This window comes from Monoraphidium neglectum (genome assembly GCF_000611645.1).
Source record: "Monoraphidium neglectum strain SAG 48.87 unplaced genomic scaffold scaffold02004, whole genome shotgun sequence".
Taxonomy (NCBI): domain Eukaryota; kingdom Viridiplantae; phylum Chlorophyta; class Chlorophyceae; order Sphaeropleales; family Selenastraceae; genus Monoraphidium; species Monoraphidium neglectum.
In genome coordinates, this window is record NW_014011624.1 from 1 (window position 1) to 10,900 (window position 10,900).

The window sequence follows — 10,900 nt, forward strand, 5'->3', positions numbered from 1 at the left end:
GGCTATCATGCAGTGCTATCCGGATGGGGCCGCAGGAGGGATCGGCCTGGGAAATTCAGACAGCTGCCGGCTGCGCCGCCACCGCCTCCTCAGGGCACGCGTCCCACCAGAATTGCCACGCCAAAGCGCGCCGCCTGCCGGTCCCGCCCACCTTGAGCCACTCCCCTGCGGCATTGATGTCCCCTTTGGCGCCAAACTCCGCAGCCACTTGCGAGCACAGGGGCTCCAGCACGCGTGCGCGGTCGGAGACAGACGTGGCGCACACGCCCTCGTCCAAGACCTGGCGCAACAGGCTGCGGGTGGGGGTGTGCGCACGCACGCATGCGTGAGAGAGAGGGTGAGTGTGTGTGCGTGTGTGTGTGCGTGTGCGTGTGTGTGTGTGTGTGTGTGTGTGTCTGTGTGTGTGTATGTGTGTGTGTGTGTGTCTGTGTGCGCGCGCGCGTGTGCGCACGTCGCACATGCGCCTGTTGAGCATTTGTTGCACAAAAGTATGTACACGCACGCATGAGTGGGCACGCACGCGCGTGCATGTGCGTGTGTGTGTGATGCAATGGTTGTTGCGTGCCTGCCCTATCTTCCAACACCCTCAAAACCCCTCACGGGGTGGGAGGATGTGGACGGAGGGGCAGGCAAAATGGCATGGCGCAGATGTGACACGCTGGTTGCATTGACATCAGATCTGGGTCAAAACCCTGCAGGGCTCAGTCCCATTTCTTCGCCGCGATTTTGTGTCGACTGCAAGCCATAGGGATCCCCCCCGTCTCGCGACGATCTCCTCCACACCTCCTGTCCTCGCGCCCGTCACCCCGCCCGCCCCATCACGGGCCCCCGCCCCCCCTCTGCCCAACAGCGCCGCCCACCCGGCCGCCCGCTCCGGCTGCCGCCCGCGCAGCGCGGATCTGATCGCCAGGTTAAAGAAGGGGAACGCCCCCGCGCCGCCGCGCGCCCGCACGTCGTCGAAGATCTGCGCGACGTCCGACGGCGGCCGCCTGTTGAGGTGCGCCGCGATGAGTTTCGCTTCCAGCCCGCTGGTGCTGTGCATGCCATGGACGTCCATCTCCAAGTCAAGGGTGGTTTTGACTCTGAGCTCGCTCAGGCCCTCCCACTGGCCGTAGTGGAAGTGTGCCAGCTTCAGCGCTTTGTAGTACATCCCAAACGCGCGGCGGTCCGGGCGGAAGTCGCGGGGCAGCTGCTGCCGCTGCGCCTGCTGCTGCCGCCGCTGCCGCTGTGAGCCCTGCTGCTGCGGCTGCGGCGGCGGCTGCCCGTCGGCGCCCGCTTCCGCTCGGCCCGCCGCCGGCGCTGCGGCCCCGTCACGCTGCGCGCCGGCGGCCTCGGACGCCTGCGGCGTGCAGGCCTCCGCCTGCTTTGCGGCCGCGTCCGCGGCAGCCGCGGCAGCGTGGTGGCCCCTCCACACAAACTCCTCGAACAGCTCGACGACCTTGTGGTAATTCTTTGCCATCATGTTGCGCTCCAGCTGGGCGGTCAGGTTTATGGACATCTGGCTGGACCCAGGCTGCCCCCCGCCGCCGCCCTGCTGGCCGCCGCGCTGCTGCCAACGCAGCCGCTGGCCCCTGTCGCCACTGGAGGCGCCAACGCTGCTGCTACTGTGGCTGTTGGAAGAGGGGCTGCTGCTGACAGGGGCTGCATCGGCCGCATCGGCGGCGTCTGCGGCTGTGGCGGTGCTCCTGCTGCCGGCCGGCCACCACTGCAATCGGCAATCAGTGGATGAATTGAGCAACTGCTCGCGGGTGTGAGCGCTTGACAAGGACCGCCCCGCAAGGCTACTTGCACAACCTGTGCAACTGGACGGCCTGATGCGTAGGCATTCCATTACAGCACTCATGCATCAACTGCGACCTCACCTGCTGCGCTGCGCCGGAGCCGGCGGCTGGTGTAAAACGGTGCCAGGGACCATGAAGGCTCTCACTATTTGCAGCAGCAGCAAGCCCTTCTCCCCTGGGAAAAGGACCCGTGCCCTGCATCATCTGCTCCACGCCTAGCCATCCTGGCGATCTGGCTGTCCGCGCCAGGAAACGCCGCATGATTGGTCGCTTGAGGAAATACAATCAAATCCTTGCCTTTGGGTTAACCATCAGTACTGGAAGCACTCCTGAATGATCCTGCGCACAAGATCCGAGCTGAGCTTCCCTTGCAAACGCCGAATCAGATAACTATTACATTTGGAGATTGGTCACAGCATGGCCGTCAGTTTTCTTGTATGACGTGGTCACAATTGCAGCAGGTGGCCCTGGCACACTGTCAGGGCGGCGCTACCACACCCGAGGTTGGGTTCGCATGCCCGACACATATGTTGATGCCCTGCAAACCTTATGATAAACCAAGCAATGGCGAATTCCAGCGTCTTTTATAAGGGTGCTGCACCGGCATTGACCGTTGTACTGCGTCCAGAACACACCTTGCGACAGATGTGGGCACCAAGCTAGATACTGTCTTCCCCCGCTACAGTGAACCCATCGGTGGTCGGCGGCACGTTCGCTATAGCCGGCTTGGTTGCTATCGCAAAAAGTAAAATTGGGCAGCTGCTGGTATTGGGTTAGCGGCGGCGTTCGCTGTAGGCAGGGTTTTCGCTATGGCGGGGTTTGCTGTTGCGGCGGAAGACTGCAGCTTGTGTCGAGCATGGGCACTGGCGCTCATCAGAGCCACGCCCAAACCTGTCCTTGAGCTGCAGGTAAATGGTTGCAAAATGCTGCAAATCCCAAACAAGGGCAGGCGGCTGGAAAAAGTACTCGCATGCCATGGAAGGCTGCTTCAAGAGAATTGTGGTATGTGTGGCGTTTGAGCCCTAATGCAATTGCACTCACACCAACATTGCTGCTGGGTAGGCAGGAAGGCAGAGGCAGGTAGAGTGATTAGTAGGGCACGATTTGCAGCGCGCACTTGCCTGACAAGAAACACGCATGTGCGCCCACAAGTAGTTTCTTGGGGTCCTGACATGCGGAATGCAGCGCCAAAGGGCGCACCCTGAGCGGGGATTGTGTACGAATCACGAAAATTCTGAGACATCCAAAGGGTCTCCGCGCGCCTGCTCGGCGCCGTGGACCTCGGTGGCTGCACTTTCAGCAGCCGCCACCGCCTCGCTCGCCCGCGCGGCGCAGCTGCGGCCGCGCCGACGGCGGGCATCTTCCAAACAAGCAAGCTCCCTACACACACAAACCAGCTCGATCAGCGCCCCTTGCTGAACGCCTGCGCCTTTGCGCTGGCGCCTGACATGTGGTAAGACGGCTGGTAAGAGGCCACATACGAAGGTTTGTACGAGGGTATGTACGAGGGTGTGTACGAGGGCACGTAGGGCACATACGGCTTGCTCTTGGCCTCGATGCCCCTGGCAATGAGGTACGACGCCGCGTCGCCCGCCTTGTCCATCAGGCGGAGCCCCGAGTTGGCGACGAACAGCGCGTTGTTCGCGACGCCGAGCGCGTTGTTGATGGTGCCCATGGCCTCCCCGACGATCGGGATCTGGTGGAACGCCGCCCCGACCGCCTGGCCGATGATCTGGCCCGGGACGGACGCGATCGCGCCGGCGACGTCGCCGGGGACCCTGGACAGCGCGCCGGCCACGGCGCCCACGACGTGCACGGGCACGGACGCGACGGCGTGCGGCACCTGCCTGATCGCATCGGCCGCGGCGCCGGACATCGCGTCGCTGCCTCGGACGATCGCGATCGAGGCGGCGTCCGAGATCATGCGGACCGCGTCGGCCTCGGCGCGCGGGACGTGGTTCACCGCGTCGGCGAGCGCGGCGGGGAAGTACCTGCTGCCCTGCGCCAGCGCGTTTGCCGCCGCGTCCGAAACCCGCGTCACGGCGTCCGCCTCGGCGCGCGGGATCGCCGTGACCGCGTCCGCAATCGCGTGCGGCACGATCCTGCCGCCTACGGCCGCCGCGCCGGCTGCCGCATCACCGATCTTGCGTATTGCCTCGGCCTCCGCACGTGGCACCTGCGACACCGCGTCGACCACCTTCAGCGGCGCCGTCTTGGCGGCCGTCGCTGACTCTGCCACCTTGCGGGCAAACTCGTGTGCCTTGCTGATGAGGTACGCGGGCGGCCCCGCAAGATTGGCGTTCGCATTGGCCGCGCCGCCCGCCGCCGCGGCCACGAGCAGCCCGCGGCCCGCGCCCTGGAAGTAGTGGCCGCCGCCCCCCGCCAGCGCGTTGGCAGCCGCGTGCGACACGCGCGAGATGGCCTCCGCCTCGACACGCGGCATCGTCGCGATCGCGCCGGCCGCCGCGTCGCCGATCTTGCGGATTGCCTCGGCCTCGGCGCGCGGCACCTGCGACACCGCGTCGACCACCTTGGCCGGAACCCACTTGACGGCGTCCGCAGACTCTGCCACCTTGCGCGCGATCGCGCTGGCCTTGCTGAGGAAGAACGCACGAGCCCCCAGAATCTCGTCGCCGATCCCGCCGTCTGCCGCGAGCAGCCCACGCCCCGCGCCGGCGCGCGAGACGGCCGCCGGCGGCGTCGCGGGGGCGGCGCCCTGGGAGCCAGAGGTGGGGCTGGCGGGGGCGCCGTTGAGAGGGGAGGGCGCGGCGCCGGCCTCCCGCCTGTAGGCCTTCTTGGCGAGCCACTTGTCAAAGTCGGCGCGGGCGCCGGACAGGCGGTCCTGGGCCTTGGCGACCTTGCTGGCGGCCTCGTCGAGCGCCTTTGCCTTTGCGGTGTCGGCGGCCTGGCAGGCGGAGGTGGGGGCGGGGTCGTGAGTGGGGTGTGGTCGGGTGGCGGCTTGTGCACCGAGCAGGGGTCGGGGTCAGGCTGCTGGCTGGCAGAGCAGCCCAGCTGGCACCACAACGCCTGCCAAGCCTTGTAGAGCCAGCTGGATGAGGATTAAATTTGCTGTCCATCCCACTTCGCTCGCGTCTGGAGCCATCCAGGCTCTTGAGCTCGGGATTTCAAAGCAGGGACGCAACATCCCACACAATAGCAGCCATCCGCGCTTCTTTGAGCCCAAAGCCGCCCTAGCAGCCCAGTCAAACTGCACACCTTGATGTTATCCTCAACCTTCTTGGATATCTGTGTGGTCTCGCTGTTCACATGCCTGATCACCCTCTCGACATCCACCTGGGCCAACGCCGCCTTGCGCAGCGCGGGGATTGACTTGCTGACTGCTGCCTTGGCTGCGAGCTGTGCGGCCTTGTCGGCGGCTGCGTCAACCTTTGCATCCAGGTGCTGATGCAACTTGGCGGCCTGGCTCAGGGTCTTGTTCACTGTCGCAAACGCCTCCCGGCGGGCAGTTGTCTGGGGCACGTCATTGAGTCGGCGAGGGGGGCATGGTTGGTGCACATGGCAGGGCAAAATCGCCGGCCGCAGCATGCACAACAGCCAGAAAAGGCTGCGGCCGCTCGCTGCTGTCATAACAAATATCATTTCAAGATGCTTCAAGGACAGCAACCATCCACATCCAGCTCAGCAGCAGCACGGCTGGCACTGCAGATTTCCACCTGGGTGGTGAAGGCGCCGAAAATCTTCTTCTCCAGATTCATCTGGGCGTTCACCAGCCGCTCTCCTGGGTTTGAAGAAAGTAATTTTCGCCCTCCTTCATATGCCAGGGCCCCTGCGAGGGCCCAAATGACGAGGTGGGCGCGCGTCCGGTTACCCCAGGCTGCATTTGGATGCACTAACACACTGTCGTAATAAACTGGTATGATAAATAGCGCATAATAAGTGCAAATACTTGCTATGGGGGCGCGCTCGGGTGAGTTGGCGATGCTGCGCGAACAGCAACACTCCACCGATTGCTGCGCAGCACTCGCCTTGGAGAACCATTGTGACCGCAACAACCGCTAGTAAAGTATCAATAGTTGCTCTTTTCATGTTCACAACCGGCGTTGCGACACTGTGGATGGTGATTCAGGGGCCTCCTGTGAGCAGGCTATGTTTCTGGGCGTTTCGAGCCGTGAACAAAGTATGATGCTCACTTTATGGCTATATGACAATCTCTCAAGGTGGTTTCAGCTCTGATGGATCGCTCCTGTCGCGCATACCGTCGAACTCACCAAGTGCCCCAGCCGCTCCAGCTTCGTGCAGGCCCGTGTACATGAAAGTGCGAGTGTCAGCACGATCAAAATGCCATAGAATCATTACGCAGAAGGCATGCTGGCAGGCACGCAGCCATGGGCACTGCTTGGGAGTTGGGACGCCGCTGGGTGTGGACTGTGCCGCGCGACGGGCCTTGGGGCAACGGTGGCCCAACAGGACAAAGGTGACTAACGACCAGCTTGTGAGACTAGACGCACAGCTGTCTCAAACCCGCAGCAATACAATGCGTGTGTGTGCAAGCGTTTGTGCTTGTGTTGATCAAGAGCGAGGCAAGGGTTGGGTACACAGCATGCAGCAGCCGCGCAGTCTCAGGGATGATAATAACTTCCCCCACCTGCCCAGCACGCAGGTGTTGGTTCCAAATCCTAGCAATGGGATAGCGTTACAGGAATGACTGCAAGAGTACTGCCTCATGTACAGAGCTGCATTCAGGATGAACATGCGCAAGACAGAGGGTTCACTGCGTGTTCACCGAAAAGAATGCACCACAGCCAATCTCATACGCCAACCTTCGAATGCAACGACCTGTTGCTGCCCTGAAACTACGTTGCTGGACTAATTGGCTGCCCTACCGGCGCCGCGCGGCTGCACAAACAATGCTTTGCCACCAAGCACCGCCGGCTCAGCGCGCGCCACTGCTATGCATCACCCGCCGGTCTCAATCAGCGCCTGGATCTCCGGCGAAAACACCAACCCCGTCGACCCTGCCGGCACGAGTATGTCCCTCCCGTGGCTCCCCGCCACCTTGAGCACCTGCATCAGCTCCGACTGCACGTCGGCAGGCAGCACGATCTTGGTGCCGTTCATTGCGGCGGAGGCCAGGCGCGCAAGCCTGGCCTGGAGGTCGTTCGGGACGGTCACGAGCTCGCTGTTCTTGACCACCTCCTCGGGCGTCTGCAGCATGCCCATCAGCTGAGCCATTTGGTCTTCCGCGGACGGCTTTGAGACAGTCTTGAGGCCGGGCATCAGCGCGACGGCCCCAGCGGCGGACGAGAGGACTGGGGCAACGACCAGCTTTTTGGAGGGCTTGGCGGCCTTCGCAGGGGCCTGCTTAGCGCCCTTGGCGGAGGCGGCGTGGACCACGGCTGCATCATGCTTGCTTGCAACTGTTGGCTGCACGGCCATGGCTGCCTGCTTGGGCGGGGCGGCCTTGACCATGCCAGGGAAGAGCCGCTGCAGGACCTCGGCGGTGCTGGTGCCGCTCAACGCGGCTGACGCAGGTAGAAGACCTGAGTATGCATGCAATGTTTTGGTGTGGTATCATACTACGCCCAGGCAGGCATCTCGCCAGCCTCACGAGGCCTCTGCCTTGCTCTCTCGCTGCGCTTGCCAAAAGATGAGCAACAGGTGAAGCATGCCATAGGGCTCTGCCGCGCACCTGCGTTTGCTTTTGACGCAACAAGAACTCCTAGCAACCACAGGAACGTCGTTATGTGCCTCATTGCGTCCTTTTGGCAGCGTTTGATGGATCCGCAGGCCTCAATCAAGCACACGCGATGTACCAGCGACACTGTTTCAATCAAAGATTATTGAAAATAGCCTTTCAATATGCAATATTGGGGAGCTGAGCGTTGGGCCGAAGTCCAGAATACCGCATCCGCCGGCGAGTTTGCTGTGTGGGCAAGGTCGATACGATGATCGTTGCTTGCAGCTTGGGGATCAAACGCTATACTGGAAAATATTACGTTCATCAAAGCCTCAACGGCCTGGTCCAAGGCGAGCTGTCCGTTTGACGCAGCGCACACATCAGCCGGACTGTGTCAAGTCACCTCCCCTCACCGTGGCCATCAATGGGTCGAGTGCTTGCCGTCACCTTAATGAACATACTGTACCCGAGGATACTTGCACAGGCTGCGCTCCCCACATTGTTGTTTGCAGCTCCGATGAGCGCAGTATATGTATGTATTGCTTGTGATTGTTTGTTCCAATGCCCAGCGAAGCAGGTCGTTTGAACCCCTTGTCCTTCCTAGGTGTGGTGTTGTCCAATAGAGCTGGAAGTCCCAGGACCGGGTCTGTTGACTGACTGGTGATAGCGGTTGCTAAACAGCAGCAGCGGGTTGACATTGTGTGAGGTGCGCCGGCGGGTGGTTGCTACACAGGAGGCAGGCAACAGCTCTGCACACCATGCACGCGCACCCCCACTGGTTCCTGGGTCCCCGTAGTACGGGGGACCAGGCACCAGCATAATGCGACAAAACCCGCGCAAGATTTGAGCAAGGAGACAGAAATGCTGTGTGTAAGGTGACCGCCCGCACACGCATTCTCAGCGTGGCGCGAGCAGGGACAGTCACACACAGCCAAAACTTTTGCCAAAGGCCAGTCAATCACTCGGCAGGCGCCCTTGTTTTGCCCGGTTTTGCCGTCCTTGGGCGCTTTGTGGCAGGCCGCTCCTGCTGCTGCTGCTGCTGCTGCTGCTGCTGCTGCTGCCGCTGCTGCTGCTGTTGCTGCTGCTTTCGCGGCTGCTGCTGCTTTCGCGGCTGCCGCTGCTGCTGGTGCCGCGTCGCATCCTCGGGCTCCTCTCCGCCTGCCCCATCATCCTCGGCCTCGCAGCCGCCACTGCTGCCGCTGCCGCGCGCGCCCGCCGCCTGCCGTTCAAACACCGCCACAAAAAACCCATCCGTCCCGTCCTCAAATGGGTCCGTCCGCACGACTCGTGCGTCCCGACCGCCAGGCAGGCTGCCGGGCAGGCCGCGACGCGGCCACCGGCCCCCAGGAAACGGCTCGGCCAGGTCGAAGCCCGCGGCGAGGGCGTCCGGCAGCACTGCCGCCACGACACCCTCGTTCTCGCGCTGGTGCGTGCTGCAGGTAGAGTAGGCGACGCGCACGACACGCGGGAAGCGCAGCGCGTGGCGCAGCGCAGACTCCTGGTGGGTGGGGCGACGTGGGGGCGGGAGCGTGAGTGGGTCAGTGGAGAAGTGCGCATATGCCCTCGCAAGCACATGCAGGCTGCAAACAGCACCAAAAAGGAGTGAGCTGGCGGCTGACCCGGGCTCCACGCACATCGCAATCCAACGTTGGGCAGTCAAGAGAACCTGCCAGCCCGACTCCGATCCCCCCCCCTCCCCCCCGCAGCCCGGCGCGGCGAGCGGGTGCACCTGGAAACGTGCCAGCTGCTCCACACGCTGCGCGTCCCCCGCGTCCTCCTCTTCGTCCCCCGCTGGGGCCTTGGGCAGCAGGTGGTCCATGCGCGATACCACAGTGCCGGAGCCGCTGCAGGAGGGGTCCAGGATTATGCCTCGGACCTGAATTTAATGGGTAGGGTGGCGGCGCGTTCAGGAAAGCGCAGGGACGGGTAGGCCAGGCGGCAGCGCAAGGGCGTTGGGTAGGCCGAGGATTGCGGCTGGTGGGTGCTGGCGATTGCGCGGGCCGCAGGAGCTGACGTGAGCATCCATCGATTCATGCATGCGTCCAACGTCCGTAACCGTTCGGGCAGTCGAATCCTGCCGAGCTGGGCCCTGCGCCGCATGCCGCACCTTTGCAAACCGCGCCTCCTGCGGGTCTAGACTGAGGAAGTCGGCGACCTCGGCTTTGATGATCCCCGCTGCCCCGGCCTGCTGCGCGTTGGCCACCAGCCGCGCCAGCCTCCTGGGGTCCTTGTCAAAGGCCAGCACGCGGCCCCGCGCCCCGACGCGCGCCGCCGCGTGTGTCGTCTTGTTGCCGGGCGCGGCGCACGCGTCCAGCACGGTCCAGCCAGGCTCGGGCGCGAGCGCGTGGGCGGGCATGCAGCTGGCCTTGGACTGGAGGATTATGTCACCATTAGTCACCATCGGGTGGTCGTGCAGGTCTGTGCCAGGTGGCAGCCGTAGGACGTCGGGCAGCAGGCCGTCCACCTGGCGGCGGTTGCGGTTGTTGTGGCGGTGTGTGAGGACCGGGTTAGGAGCGGCTGACAAGCAGTCAAGGATGAGGAGTGATGCGCTTGAGAGTGTGCGGCCTGACAGGTGCGCAACGACGATTGCTCGGCGGCAGGCGAGCAGGCTGGGCTACCGAAGGGGCTGTTGCGCGAACGCACAGCTGTTGTGCGGGCGCAGCCCGCTGGTCGCGTGGCAGCACGCAGTGCCTGCCCTGCGCACACGGGCCCTCGCAGAGGTGGCCCCTTGCAGACCTTTGCGGCAGCGGTCCTGCGGTCCGCCCTCAGGCGCGCCAGCGCCTCCTCCACCGAGAGCTTGAGCGTGTTGATGCGCGCCCAGCGCGGGTGCGGGGCGGCTGTCGCCGCGTGCGCCGCGCTGCCGCCACCGCCGGGCTGCGCTCGTGCCCGACCGTCCTCGGCCGTGCGCTGCCGCTCCAGGAGCGTGCCCACGTCCTGCGAGGCAGGGTATCGCCGAAAGCATATAGTTTGGCCAGGGCTGTAGTGGGGCAGAGCAGAGTGTCTCCAGGGCGACACCGGGTGGCTCGATATTGATGGCTGCAGGAAGTCCAAAACTCACAATACCTTGCGTGCTTGTATATGTGCGTTGGTATCAATGCATGTGTGCTTTGATGTGTGTGGCTGTGTGTGTGCGCGCGCGTGTGTGCGTGTGTGTGTTAAATGCATGCAGACGCAAGGGCGTGAGAGTGAGCGTGTGCAAGCGGCCTGGCCCGCCCAATCATGAATCCCGTAACAAATCGGATCTGTGGGCCCCTACCTTGGCCCCCGCTTCCTGCAGCAGCCGCTGCAGCTCCTCACGCATCGCGGGCCGCGCGCGCATCACCGCGCGCTCCGCGGGGCCCTGCTCCCGCAGCCCCTGGCCAAACAGCGCCTCGTAGGCGAGCACGTATGCTGCGGCGGGCGGCAGCTGCGGCGACTGGTCCATGACCTCTGCTGATGTCAGCAGCTGCTTCAGGACCGGCAGGTCTGCAGCGGTGATCGT

At 63.7% G+C, this 10,900-nt stretch overlaps 4 protein-coding genes across 4 annotated transcripts; all 4 read right to left on the bottom strand.

The window, feature by feature from the left end:
* Positions 1-55: 55 nt before the first annotated feature.
* MNEG_9631 (hypothetical protein) lies at positions 56-1,498 on the bottom strand (the record flags this gene model as incomplete). The annotated part of the gene is made up of 2 exons (XM_014041894.1): positions 56-293; positions 861-1,498. 2 exons carry the CDS (start codon positions 1,496-1,498, stop codon positions 56-58), a joined length of 876 nt encoding a protein of 291 aa, XP_013897348.1.
* Positions 1,499-3,183: 1,685 nt separating this feature from the next.
* Positions 3,184-5,497, bottom strand: MNEG_9632 (hypothetical protein; the record flags this gene model as incomplete). Its single annotated transcript, XM_014041895.1, has 3 exons — positions 3,184-4,686; positions 4,998-5,252; positions 5,456-5,497. The coding sequence occupies 3 exons, from the start codon at positions 5,495-5,497 to the stop codon at positions 3,184-3,186; spliced, it is 1,800 nt and encodes a 599-aa protein (XP_013897349.1).
* Positions 5,498-6,698: 1,201 nt separating this feature from the next.
* Positions 6,699-7,178, bottom strand: MNEG_9633 (hypothetical protein; the record flags this gene model as incomplete). The annotated part of the gene is made up of 1 exon (XM_014041896.1): positions 6,699-7,178. One exon carries the CDS (start codon positions 7,176-7,178, stop codon positions 6,699-6,701), a length of 480 nt encoding a protein of 159 aa, XP_013897350.1.
* Positions 7,179-8,377: 1,199 nt separating this feature from the next.
* Positions 8,378-10,843, bottom strand: MNEG_9634 (putative methyltransferase NSUN5; the record flags this gene model as incomplete). Its single annotated transcript, XM_014041897.1, has 5 exons — positions 8,378-8,917; positions 9,149-9,295; positions 9,527-9,883; positions 10,156-10,353; positions 10,676-10,843. The coding sequence occupies 5 exons, from the start codon at positions 10,841-10,843 to the stop codon at positions 8,378-8,380; spliced, it is 1,410 nt and encodes a 469-aa protein (XP_013897351.1).
* Positions 10,844-10,900: the final 57 nt, after the last annotated feature.